General features: G+C 43.3%; 1 protein-coding gene across 1 annotated transcript in view; it reads left to right on the top strand.

Moving 5' to 3' along the window:
- Positions 1 to 12,781, top strand: part of BCR (BCR activator of RhoGEF and GTPase) — a 98,927-nt gene extending 86,146 nt beyond the window's left edge. The window contains exons 17-23 of the mRNA XM_071572417.1: positions 383 to 442; positions 565 to 674; positions 1,476 to 1,615; positions 3,051 to 3,185; positions 3,787 to 3,892; positions 4,674 to 4,836; positions 5,560 to 12,781. Of these exons, the coding sequence (XP_071428518.1) occupies positions 383 to 442; positions 565 to 674; positions 1,476 to 1,615; positions 3,051 to 3,185; positions 3,787 to 3,892; positions 4,674 to 4,836; positions 5,560 to 5,649 (804 nt within the window). The 3' untranslated portion in view covers positions 5,650 to 12,781. The remainder of the gene's footprint in view (positions 1 to 382; positions 443 to 564; positions 675 to 1,475; positions 1,616 to 3,050; positions 3,186 to 3,786; positions 3,893 to 4,673; positions 4,837 to 5,559) is intronic.
- The last annotated feature ends 1,252 nt before the right edge of the window (positions 12,782 to 14,033 follow it).

Genomic DNA, 14,033 nt, shown 5'->3' with positions numbered 1-14,033 from the left:
GAGCTATTTCAGAAATCTCCCCTTCTCTGGCTCCTGGCCCTGTGGGATGGGATGACTTTGCCTCTGTGTATGCCACAGCCATGCACACAGTCCCTCATTCTGTAAAGCTGAGGCTATTGCCTTTCAAGCATTGATTGTGCTTGCTGAGGTTGCCTTTGTTATTGAGCAGACACTGCACACATGTTGCTGGATTTTCCATGTGTGTGAGTCAGTATCTGAGCATCCCATTACCTGAAACTGGGGAAACCTTGGAGCATGTGTTTTCCTGTGGAAAAGAAATACCATGTTAAAAGTGATGGTGCTCTGCTCACTTCCAGAAGCCTTCCAGGCTGGCTGGTTTCTCTGAAGTCTGTTCCCAGCTCACGAGTAACTTGTTTTTCAGCTGGACCCACAGGCACTGCAGGACAAAGATTGGCAGCGCACGGTCATCTCCATGAATGGGGTAAGTGCAGCAAACAGAAATTAACTCTGCTTCTGTACCTTCTATGGCCTTTATTTCTTTGCTCTTCATTGCAGCATGGAAAAAAAGTCTTTAAAAAGTGGCATCTGTTGTGGGTTTTCCAGGTTGAGGTGAAGCTGTCTGTGAAGTTCACCAGCCGGGAGTTCAGCCTCAAGAGGATGCCGTCCCGCAAGCAGACCGGCGTGTTTGGGGTCAAGATTGCCATTGTCACCAAGTGAGCTCACGGGTCATGTTTATCCCTGCTGCTTTTCAGAAAGGCAACTGGCCAGTGGGTGCACCTATCTGTGCCCCCCTGGGGGCTGTGGTAGTTCAGCCTGTGCCACTCGCGTGGTAGTGGAGATGTTGCATGGGCTCAGATCTTAATTTCTGGCAGGGATAAAACCCAGGCTGTGAAGGCCAGAGTGTTTACTGACAGCCTATCACTTCTCTGAATTCCGGAAATCCCTCTTGCTCTTGCCTTCTCTGTAGTTAGCTGACACAGTCAGAGATTTCCAGAGCCACTGAACAGTGACATTTCCTTTCCATAATCAAAAATGTTCAAGGTCTTTGGATCCTGTTATATTTTTTTAACCCCTGATCTTTTGTTGTGAATCATTTGCCAGCAGAAACCTGTTTGTTCCGTTCCATGGTTTGGGAAGTGTGGTATTTCCTCTCTATGGAGTTGTATTAATTTGAAAGCAATAGAGTTGCTGTGAATCCAAGGAATGTTTGGGAATCCTCTGATTACCTGGGCAGAGTCATAGGCTCTAGGGGCACTGGGACCCAGCCAGAAGCTCAAGTGCTCAGGAAGGCTGCAGGACAACCAAAACCAGGCCAAGACAGTGGGTAAACCTGCAGTTTAAAAAGGATTTTTTCAGCTCAGGCCTGGTTGCCTGCTCAGACTTCCTCCCACCCCATTTTCCAGAAGAGGTTTGCCCAGTGAAATGCTGGGGTGGTTTTAGCCAGGCTGGCTGGGTGGGGGAACAGGTACTGAGGGCCTGGGCTGTGCTGAGCTCTTCTCTCTGGCTTTCTGAAGGAGAGAGAGGTCGAAGGTGCCTTACATAGTGCGGCAGTGCGTGGAGGAGATCGAGCGGCGCGGGATGGAGGAGGTGGGAATCTACAGAGTCTCTGGGGTTGCAACCGACATCCAGGCTTTGAAAGCTGCCTTTGATGTCAGTAAGTATTTGTGTCTGATGTTCCCCTTTGCTCTGTGAGAACCTGCCTGAGCTCCTGTCAGGTGGCTGTGCTATTTTTAATCCAAGAAGTAGAGATTCTTGCACAAGGAAAATAATTTTAACTCTCGCTGCATATTTTATTCATATTCTCCAGACATACACCAGGATAGATCCTTGTACCAAATCATGGTTTTGTTATTCTTCCAAGCAAACATCAAGTAGTGGGTTTACCTGCCTTGCCAAATCTTTGGAAGTGGCAGACACCTTTCTCAGGGGAAATGTCAGCAGTCAGTAGTCATAATTTCTTCACTGTTTTGAGGTCTCCGAATTAATAGAAGTCTTTGAAATTAAGATGTTTTGTGAAAAGAAGCCAGCAAAAATGACCCTAAGGTTGACTAGAAAGGGTGTTTATAAAACTGGAGTTGGGTGGTCAGGGCTCCTGAGTTCTCTTCTTAACTCTTCTTAACTAGACTGATATGCACAGGCTGTAAAATTAGATAATCTGACCTTTACAAAGCTTTCTTTGATCTTGAGCAGAAGAGGGCTCCTTACTGGTGCTGCATTTAAAAGAATGGTCTCTGTGTCCAAAAAAGCACCTGAGATCAGGCAAGTGAAATACCTCTGAATTGCTGAGGTACAAAGAGTGAAGTTCTGCCCTACTTGCAGCCTCCACGCGATGGTCCAAGAACTGCTCAAGCCACACTCTGGCTCCCTTTTCAGGCAAGCAGTCACCAGGCCTGTGCCAGGTGCCGAATTCACCCTCCCTGCACTTTCCCTTTACTTTCTTAGTGAAATTTCTTTGAATTTTCTTTTCAGTCCCCCCAGGCTACCAAAGCCTTTAATGAACCACCACTAGTGAAAGCAAGGGTTTTTCACAGATTGAAAAACAATTATTTTCGTTTCTGTTGAATGCTGTTTTACACTAGCTTTGATGAAGTGAGTGCTGGCCCTGCTGATTGGTGTTTGTTTTAGGAAAAGAGGGTGGTTTTGTTGTTCTTAGTAGTAACAAAAGTGAAATGTGAGCCCTGAATTGCTGGTGTACTTTAGCTACACTCAGTGGGGAGTTGGAGGTCCTCAGAGTCTCTTATTCTAGGCTGTTAGTGGCAGGGAATTGGAATAACAACTGTTGCCAGTGAAACAAAAGTTGAAATGCATATAAATACAGTCCAGCAGGTCTCAGTTCAGCCCAGGCACAGCACAGCCAGCCCTGGGAGGGTGAGGTTCTGTTGCCTTCATATAAAGCCATGAACTGTTCGCAGTCGTTTGTGCAGCACTTCTCAGTTGTCAAAGGTTGCTCACTTAATCCTGGGAAATGTAAACAGGAAAACTCTCAGTTATTTGGGCAAAGACAAAGGATAAACAGACCTAAAGCAAGGAAAAGAAGGAATGCAAGGCCAGCAGCTCCTTTACCCTGCCTCTGCTCTGCCCTCCCTCAGATAACAAGGATGTGTCGGTGATGATGAGCGAGATGGACGTCAATGCCATCGCAGGCACCCTCAAGCTTTACTTCCGCGAGCTGCCCGAGCCCCTGTTCACAGACGAGCTGTACCCCAACTTCGCTGAAGGAATTGGTAGGTGGCAGCAGAGAGAGCCCTTGATAATGGAAACTCTTCAGGAGAAGAGGAGGCTGCTCCTGAAGAGACAAAAATGTGAATTGAGTGTTGGGCAGGAGCCTGAGCAAGTCGTGAGGGCAGCACAGGGGAGCTCGGGGGGAGCAGTGGAATAGAATGGCATCGCCTCCCACGGGGTGGGTATGGGCGGCACTGCAGGCTGGAACAGCCCAGGCTCCTGAGGGATGGGCTCAGAACAGGATGCCAGCCTGCCTGCCTGCTGGGGCTGTGCACGCTGCCTGCCCAGCCAGACTTCCAGGGAAAGCTCCCTTTGGAGAGGAGGGAGGGGTGTCCCTCGTCTTACGTTGATGCAGGGGAATGATACGAATGATTTGAAAGTCTGAAAGCACTTGAACTGCTTGAGAGAAAAGCATTCTCTATTGCGTCTGTGAAATAAAGGAAAGAGGTGCTGTGGGACACTGATGTGCAACTCTGACCCTCCTTTCAGCCTGTGTAACCACAGTCCAAGCAGGCCCATCCTTGTCAGCTGGTTTGGGAGTTGGCACAGTCAGTCAGATCCTCACTCACTGCCTGTGGTGATGTTTTGTTCTCTGTCTTGCAGCACTTTCAGATCCTGTTGCAAAGGAAAGCTGTATGCTGAATCTGTTGCTATCGCTTCCAGAACCCAACCTTGTGACATTCCTTTTCCTTTTGGACCATTTAAAAAGGTAATATGTGGTTCCTTGAGACTTGCATTTAATGCGCAGAGCATTGTTCTTTTGAAAAGAGGAGCCTTTTCCTAAATTCCTGCTGAATCACACAGATGAAGAAGCATTTGCTGATCTGCTGTGAATGCTCATCAGATAACTATTGTCTCATATTCAATTAGCGAGGCAGTAAATCCTAAATTCCATTCCCACTCATACTGAAAAAGGATTAGAACTGGAGGAGAGGAGTAACAAAAGAGTCAGGGCTTATCTACTGCAAACGCAAATTCCTGCTGCAATATCACTGCAAAACTGCACCTGCCTCTGGATCCAAAGTTTAGGAAAGGTTATTGCATAAGCCATAAAGTTTTGGCCATATTTGAGATCTGCTGAGCCCTGTCTCAAAAGGTATCTGAAGTCCAATATGATCTAATTTTAAAATAGATAGCACTTTGGCTAACTGCAGTTGTCAGTTCCTTGTTTAGTCAAGTCTTTCTGATCTTGCCTGTGAAAAAGTAGTTCCGTGCATTTGATATTAATGCAATAAGTTGGCTTAATACCTGCCCAGTTCGTTGATTTGCATGTGTGTGTTGTACCTACCAGAGGCTGTACCTGGAGACATGAAAGATCATCTTGTGTTTGAGGTTCTGGATTAAAATCCAGGAAATCTGGGGTTCACATGCATTTCTGCTGCAGACTTTTCTGCTCTTGGGCAAATCTTTTAACCTTTGTGCCTCAGCTGCTCATTTGTAAAACTCAGGTATCTATAAAGGTCTGCCTTGTGCGTTGTTTCTTTGCCCAGGGTTGCTGAGAGGGAAGGCGTTAACAAGATGTCCCTGCATAATCTTGCCACTGTCTTTGGACCAACACTGCTCAGACCTTCGGAGAAGGACAGTAAAATCCCTGCTAACCCAACCCAGCCCATCACAATGACTGACAGCTGGTCACTAGAAGTCATGTCCCAGGTAAAATCCTGAATGTGCCACTGCATCTTGTGAAGACACTTCCTGGGAAAGCACAGGCCTCTGGCAGGCCTGGCTCAGCCACCCCACTGGGTTTTCATGGCAGTTTCTTGGAGAAACATAAAACAACTTTTGCCCTCACACTGACATGTTAAACTGCTTGTAGAACTGTGTTTCTTCAGGCCGTTCAGTTTGTATTTGTATGGATGCAGCTTGTCACAAGGGAGTGTCTGTGTCTGTGCAAGGGAAGAGTTTTTGGGAAGCTGTCTCCCAGCACCGTGCTGGTGCCCTGGGATAAAAGGATCAACGGGGTTTCTGCAATGCTCCTCAACACTTAAACCACCTTCACTGATGCACAACAAAGTCCTTTGCTAAATTCACATTTCTTGGCCACTGCTGCCTTTGAAGGCGATGCAGAGGATTGGAGCCCAGAGCCTGCATTACTGGGTCAGGCTGGTTTGGATGTTCTCCACTGAATAATGGCAAGTTCTAGATGAATTTTTTTCAGTGCAGTAGAACCATTGCTCCATCCTGGAAGCTGAAAAGGGTGTCTCTGAAGCACTGCTGGTTTTACTATTTCTGCTGATGTTACACAGTATATCAAAACAAAAACACAGCTGCTGGATGCTCCCATGGAGAGAGCTGTAGGTGTGTCTGGCAGCTCTCAAATAGCCGGGATGAGAATGAGTTAACAGGGATTTATCACCTTGTTCTTTCTCTTTCCAGGTTCAAGTTCTTCTGTACTTCCTGCAGCTGGAGACTATCCCTACCCCGGACAGCAAGAGGCAAAGCATTCTCTTTTCCACAGAGGTGTAGGTGCCTGCGGTACCAGCCGGACACACAGAACTGCTCTTGGCATACCTGCCACCCCTGGGAAAAAGCTGACTGGTGTTTCCTCAGACGTGACTGGCCTGTTCCTGTGCTGGGGAATCCAGCCCTCAGTGCTTCTGCTGTTTGTGAACCAGAGACAAGCTGGAGAAAAGAGAGGAAAACCTCTCCCCATGCTGGTAGGACCAGAACTAAGTGGAGATGGAGCTGTGTGGAATCTCCACTAGAAGGAGCAATAGACACTTGAACAAATGCACCATGGAGTGTGGCCATTGTTCTTGTTGGGAATGTGACAGAAGGTATTCCTCATTTTATGGATTTAATTTATCATAAAGAAACTTCAAGATTTCTACTGGACCACTTGATAGGACACCCCTTTTTGGGTCAGGGGGTGTTAAAGGATATATCACAACTGTGTCTTTAATAACTGCTGTTTTTCAAGTACTGTTCTAGGCCACAAAAATAGCATTGCTTTGCAAGAGGGAGGAGAAGGGAAGGGTTTGGGATCTAAGATTCCCTCCTCACAAATTCAAGTCTTGATTCAAATAGGGGTCTAAAGAAATCCAGCAGTTTTATGTACAACTAGAACTGTTGGTCTGTTTGGGGGCTGGGATTTTTTGTGTTTGGGTTGTGTTTTTTTTTGTCTTGCCCACCCCTTCAGGTGCAAATGTTTATACACCCCAGGGAAGGAGATGATCTGTTCTTGCCTGCGTGGAACTTCTGATGGTTTTTTTGGGTTAAGGGAGACAGATCCAATGAAGTGACACTATAAATAAATACAGCAAATTAAAGAGAGGCAGGGAGGATAAGAGTCAGTGATTCTGTTGTTTGTTTGCCTATAAAAGCAGGGGCAACATCATCCAGGAAGGATTGCTAAATTCCTTAGACCCCACCAAACTCAATGAAAATTAATTGGGAAGATTGTTAATTCCCAACACTCTAAAGAAAATGTTATCACTGCAAAAGTAATTGAAGAATTTGTGGACAAAAAGGAAAAAAAGAATGGCTCAGTTTGGCTGGCTGCTTACTCCAGACTTGTATCAGATCATTTTTTTGATACTTGAATTTTTGGAGGCTTTGTACATTGCTTCTACAAGAGTCTTTTTCTGGTAGATACAACCACTCTGAAAAATGTGTCAGAATGTATTTCATGGACAATCTAGCAAGTAGCATGCATTGTGGATTCTCCAGAAATTCCAACCCTGTTTTAATTAAGAGCAGTGGAGAAATTTCTGTGGAACTTCATCCAACAGTACAAAAGGTCTGGCCAAACACCAATTTTGTGTTTCCCTTCCTAAATCAGTTGAAGCCACGGGGGCTCCAGGGGTGGAAAGGGCAGCAGTATTTGTCCAGGGAATTGATTGCTGGTATCCAGAGCTGAGTGTTCTGGCTATGAAGCAGTTGTGCCAAACACCCTTAGGGGTGGGAGCGATGCCATTGCCTAAACTACTTCAGCCCCCACTTCCTACCCAGCTCTGCAGCATCCATTTAGTGGCATCTGTCCATCATTGTCCTGGCAAGAAGAAAAGTACAGCTGGAAGACAAGGGAGGGAATCAGCACAACAAGGGGAGGGAGGGACAGATTTTGAAAGATTGGTAGGGTCAGGTTATCAGCACAGAAAGAGACCCCTCTTGTGCTGAATTGCACATTTTCTGATGGATGATCTGCAACCTCTCATTTAAAAAATAGCAAAGGAGTGTTTCAAGCAAATATAAAGAAAAACATTAAAAGGGAAATGATTTTGTAGTCACTGTAATTCCAACTGCTGCATAATATTAGAAATTATTGTACTGTGAAGTTGCAAAATCAAAAAGGAACAAATATAAACTTTGATTTTGTGAGTATATCAATATTTTGCATGCTTTGTAAGGATTCTTATAGGAATTTAATATTGCTTAGTATCCCTCCCTCCTTAGGTCTGGGAGCAAACCTCTTTGTAACGTAATGTACAACTAGAAATTCCTTCTCTCTTGTATGTATTTCCACAACATTCCAACTTCTGAACCCACAAAACAGAAAATGTGTCTGTAGTAGGAGGTGCTTTTTGGGGGAGGGAGTGAAGGCAAGGAAACTTGAAGGCTTAAGATTTTGATTTTTTAATTTTCATTTTCATGTTTTGCCTGTTGAAGGTAGAAACTAGTCACAATCCTGGAAAGCATTGACTTGGGCCGAGTCGTGCAGAGAGCAGCAAAGCACACTCTAGATTTGTTTCTCTGTATTTGTTCTCCCTTTCCCCTGGTGCTCTCCCAGCACAGCAATCCCTGTACCACAGGCTGCACTCCTGCCCGCTCCCAGCTCGGGGGGAGGGACTGAGGCAGAAGCACTGCTGGTGACTTCATGGAAGAGGGGAAAAAACCAAGCTACAGCTGGTGGCTGGGTGATAACCTTTTCCTTTGGTGTTTGGAATCTGTGACTGCTCCTTGCAGTGTTGAAACTGGAAAGCAATACCATAATGACTGTGCCAATTTACTTTTGCCCAACTTTTTTATTTTTATTTATATAGGAAGTTAATTTTAATATTAAATGACTGATCTATAGTATGTAACCATGAGAAATGGCTTTTGCTTTGGTTACTGTGACAGGTTGTTGCTGTCAGTCTCTCATACAATGCGCAGTTCTAATGTAACATTATCTAACATGCAGGCATGTGGATCAGGGAAAAAAGTAATTTAACTTAACCCATTAATTATTTCTGTTAAGTATGAATATGTTTTCCCCAAAGCTGGTAATTTTGGGCTGGAAAAGATAGTGCATCATATTGCTGATGATGAAATCATGGACTGGTTTGAAATGCGAGAATTGATTTCTTGAATTTCCTTTAATTTTGCAATTAAGTTTTTTCAAATAGTCTTATGTTTTCAGAAATTTAAGTATTTCCAAAAGGCTTTTATGTTGTTTTCCCAGGGATATTGGTTGGGGGTTTTTTTGTTTGGTTGGGGCTTATTTGGTGGTTTGGGGTGGGGGGAGAGGGGGTGTTGTTTCTTGGGTTTTTTAACATTATTTTTTAATAAGCCTTATCATACTTAAACAAAAAGGGAATTGCAAAACTTGGCTTTAGAGAAAGCCTTCTGATTTCTCCTCTGGTATGTTCTCTTGTGAGTTGTGTCAGAAAACCAAACTCTTTCGTTTTTTTGTATAAAAAGGTACAATGTAAACAACTTCAGAGCAAACTAGCAAAGTGTTACCCTTTACTTGTGCACTGGGAGTTTGTTCCTTCAGTTTCCAGTGTATTGGAGAGACCTTTCTACAAATACCACTTTCAGGAACAGAAGTCTGAAACATTAACATTTTCAACTAAGGAAGTTCAGGTGATTAGGACAGTTTGTGTCTCTCCAGTTTAAGGAGAGAAGCAAGCATCAGTTTCCTGGCATTTAGAGCCTGTTTTAAAATTCTCATGGATTTTTTAAAAATTGAATAGGTTTTTTAATAAAAAATTAAAAATTTAGGCAAACAAAGGGAAAAAGTTTTCCAAGATGGACAAGAAATAACAGTTCGTAGCTCAGACTCAGCCCTGTGTTTGCTTGTGCTTTGTATGGGAGGGGAGTGTCGGAAACCAAATTGAAACATGTCCATTCAAATGCTGCTGGTGTTCCTTATTCTTGCACAATTTTAACAAGTTGAGGTAGTAGCTCAGCTGTTTCAGGCTGTCTTTTAATGCTGCTATTTTTCAGTGTATCAGCTAAGGGCAAACCCAGCAGTGTGGTGCCTGTCCTTGCTGTGCCCACCACCTGCAGCCAAATGGCCACTTGTGCTGTTGGCCACGAGGTGGTGGAGCCACAGAGGGTGTTTATGGAAGGGGCAGGATTTTTGCAATTTATTCATTTTACCTGTTTAAAACTGTTTCATGGTTGTTCATGTTTGCTTTCTATGAGTTTATTTAAACAAATGTACTGTTCTTTAAAGCATATGTGGATCTCCAGATGAGTTTGTCATCTCTGTAACACTGGAAGGGATCACAATGTGTTCATTTACCTTGACATGCCCTTCTTTCAAGGATGTTTAAAATGCAAACTGACCGATGTGGCTTTTAAAACTGTTTAAAGTCTGATGGCAAACCCCTTACCCGCTCTGATTTCTCACTGAGTAATCCTTTTGTTTCAGTGCTTGGTCACCTACTGGGATAACTTTATCAGGTGTGGCATCTTCTTATGGAAATTTTAGTATAAAATGAAAAATGTGTTAAGAAAACCCTACCCTTTCTCAGGGACTTGTAATAACAGAAGATCAATACATTCATGCTGGATTTTGGGGGGCTCTGCTTCTGTTCCCTGAAGAAGAAAAATCTGAAAGGTCAGCTCCTAAGCAGATATGATCAAATCAATCAAATTCTTGTCATCACTTGTTTATGCCCTCTTAAATTTGTAGTCCAGGGATGTTTTTCTTTTTAGACTAACATTGTCATTGTACTGTTAGTGAAAAGTAAGCCTGGTGCCATTCCCTCCCTTTAACATAGGGCCTGTGCAACTGAGATACCAGAGCCTTGGATCTGTATTGGCAAGTCTCCGTTCTGAACTCAAAGTGAATGTTCATGTGTATTCTTTGAATTTCCTCTTTGAATAGAATTAAATACATGGATTGCCCTTAAAACCAACAGAAGCTGTAAGGGAAGCACTTACAGTTAATAGATTTTTCCATAACAATCTTTAGGGAATAAAAGTAACACAAATGCAAGAGAGAAGCATAATTAGGAATCACTCAGGTCACATTGGCTGGGACTAGAAAGAAGTTCCCATTTTGAGTTACAGAAGGTGGCTCATGCCCAGATAACTGAGCAAAGGCTGTGATGGCAGTAAAGGAATATGGGAATGCCAGGAATTCAGCTCCTGGAGCCTCCCAGTTCTGATGTGCTGCAGCCCCTCTCTTGGTACTGAACATTCACATTCAGTGCTGGGAAAGCCTTACCACTTGTTCTCTACCTTTTTGTCCCCCTGTGGCAGCAGCAACAGTGCCCGGATGTTACCACAGGGGAACCACCACCATGGAGAAATAAAAACCTGATAGAACCACAGGGATGGACTGTTAAGTTTAAGCCAAAAGTCTGTTTCTGGGCTGCAAGGGTAAAATGCCACAACAGGCTGTAATGATAAAATGGTTGGGGCATCAGGACCCAAGCAAACCTGAGTGCGTGTGTTCTCTTGATTCTCCTCCTTTCAGACCATATAATTAGATTTCAGCCTTTCAGGTCAAGCAAATTCATAAATGCTCTTGCCAATAATTAGAAAATTATAAAATTACCTACTTTGCTTCCACTGTTGATTCTCGTTGTGTTACTGTCTTACAGTGACAGTGCTGGAGACCACTGAAAAACATCAGCAGGTGAACCACATGGCAGTTTTTCACATTATTTATTTGCTGCTGCCATGTTTCACCTTGCAGTAAAACAAACCCCTTCTTTTCCAAAAGAACCACTTCACATAATTTTGTACTGTAGCAACTACCACAAGGGGAGGCTCAGTTTGTAGCAGAGATCCAGAGCAGAGCACTGGAGATAATTGAAATATTTCCAGTCTTCTTGTGCAGAATGGACTGGGTACTGCTAAAGCTCTGGGCTCACGTAGGTCTGTGTTGTGAGCTAAGTAAGATCCTATTATTTACAGCTGTTCAAGCATATTTGGGAATTAATATTATTACAGTCCCCAAGCCTGGCAAAAGTGTTTGCTCTACTGCTTTGTCTTAATCACAGTCATGTTCAAATCCTCTTGTCAAAAATAGTTCATCAGAATAGAGAAAATGTTATTTTCTGCTAGAGCTTTTGCTTGTGTAAGTGCTGCAGCCTTTTCCCCCGTGGTGGCATGTTCTGAGGACCTGAGACATTCCACAGATGAACTGTTTCTCTAATCTGCAGAATGATTTATAGCACACGGCATTTTGTATCCCTGTGGATGTACAAAAGGCCAGGCTTGTGTACAAAACAGCTTCCTGCCTGGAAGGAGGATACAGCAGCTTCCTGGAGATGACCCCAGAGAAGGGTCACAGAGGGTGGAGCCCACCAGAGAGCAGTTGGTTGTGCTGCTGCGTGGATGTCCCAGCTCCCCTCGGGCAGTTTGATGAGGCCCAGAAGGCAGTTTTGAGAATTCCTTCTTACTGAATGATCAAATGCAGCTCAAACTTCCTCCATTTTAGTCACATTTTGGGAGAAATTTGCTAATTTGGGATTATACAAATAGCTGAAAGCTGATCCATAACTAACACCTATTTTGTATATAGTAGGTGGTAATGTAAAAGCTGCCATAGCAAAAGGTCACTTCTCCACAACAGGCTCTTTTACTCCCTCCCTTACTGCTTCTCACAGCGTCAGAGAAATCTTGTCTTGGGTTTCACATTCAAAACTCACAGAATCCTGGATAAAACTTAGCTATGCAGGGACTGATGTTTCAAGAGTTGGGATATCAGGACTAAAAGTGATTACCAAGGTAGCAAAAAGAGGGTAGTGATTCATTGTGTTGGATGACTGAGAAGTATCACAATGAAACAATAAATTTAAAAAGGATCTCACAGAAGGACAGTGAAACGTCCTTTCTGTGTCCAGCAAAAAAATAAAACTCAGCCTTCTCTTGCCTATGTAAGTTGTGTAGTTTGTTCTTATCTCTAGTATTATAAGTGTTTATAATCCGTGAAGAATTCCAAGGAAAGGAGTTAAGACTATTTATTTAAATATAAATACAATTAAATTATATAATTAGTGCTAAATTATCAGGTGTAGAAGACAACTTGTTATTGTTTGGATAATTTTGGGTTTCATCAGAGCTAATACTGTTGGCATTGTTTTAAACACTACCATGTTAGGGAGTCAGTTTTTGACATTTTATACTGCTGTTGCTTCAGTATCTCATAGTGTTCTGTTTTGGGGAAAGAAAACCTAATCCCAGGAGTTTAATACTGAAAGGTGTTGAAACTGTACTGCTGAACATCTCTCAGTTTAGGCCCAAAGAGAAGGGAAAAAGGAACGGGAAACAAATGGGGAAAAATTGTCATTCTGGATATTTTTTTTAACTTTCTGAGAAAAGCAGGTATGAAAAAGGGATCCAAAAACTGTATTTGGGGAAAAAAGTCTTAAGGCATTTGTAGCCTTTCTTTGTACACAATGTTAAATAAAATCTCCTGTATCTATGTTTGTCACGTTCTTTTGGTCTTATTTAAATAAAAGTGGGGTTACATTACAATATGTGAGTTGCATTCAGCTGAGCTTGCTGGAGGTAAGGAATTCAACATTGCTGTTTCAAAATGAAAGCTGTTTCTTGTTTTACAAGGTAAAAGCTGTATAATTTAAAATCTAGATGTTAGTGTAGGGTTATTGCTGAATCAAACTAAACCAACTATAATGTGTAGAAATAGTTTACCTCTAGAGAAGTAGCTGAGCAACCCATTTCATGTTCAGATCTGTATGAATCCTTTTGCAGGAGTTCTGCTTCAAACCCCAGTCCAGTCTGAGACCTTGTCAACTTCACTTTTGTGTTCAGAGCACTTGAACTGTAGTTATGTATTTGCTGAGAAACCAGCTCTGGCCTCCAGTTCTTCAAACACTTAATGAAATTAGTGGGGTTTTGTAGGAATCAGTGTGGAAACTAAATCAGTTATTAAGTTAACTTGGTGCTTTATTTAAATACTATTTAAATTATTAATGTAATTAATTAAAGTACATTTATGTTTTAATATAGTCCAAATTTAATATATAAACATTTCTGTAATAAAAAGGTACCTGCCTGAAAGCTGTAGCCAGTTTCATTCAGTGTGGATCATAAGGATGACACTGTTGACAATGTTGAAAGCAGATAAACTGCACCTGACTGCAGTGTTTGAAACTACCCTGATTATTGTGCTTACCCCTGGACTGGGCAAAGAAGGGGAAACCCAATGGCTGTTATTAACACTTCCTACCACTGATGTATCTGTGTAATATCAGATAGTTTTCCAAGATCTTCAATGTGGAATTCTGCCAAAGTGTGCCCTTGCAGTGCTCCACATTAGGATACCCCTGGGTGAGCCTGGAAGGGACCATGTGCTGTGCCAGCTCTGCTCACACAACCACACTCCTACCGTGTGACTGCCAGCCTGGCACTTCCCAGCCACTTCTCCTGGCTGCTTTTCCCTGCTTGAAGGGCCAGGGTGAGCAACACTGCCACAGGCCCGAGGTGAACTGTGGCATGCAGGCTTGTCCAAATCACCCAGGACACTCCCATGGGATGCTCCGGCCCTGGAACAAGAAAGAACGAACAAAACCTAAGGCTGGAGCAGGATGAGAAAGAACATGAGTGTGTAATAGCCATGGATGTTCTGTGCAAATTGCTCCACCTGAACAGGTGTGTTCCATTTCCCAGGCAGCCCTGAGGCCTGGACAGGCTGCCCCGAGGCAGGTGCTCCCCCGAGGCCC

This window comes from Pithys albifrons, chromosome 17 (genome assembly GCF_047495875.1).
Source record: "Pithys albifrons albifrons isolate INPA30051 chromosome 17, PitAlb_v1, whole genome shotgun sequence".
Lineage (NCBI taxonomy): Eukaryota > Metazoa > Chordata > Aves > Passeriformes > Thamnophilidae > Pithys > Pithys albifrons.
This window is presented reverse-complemented; position numbering and strand designations above follow the sequence as displayed.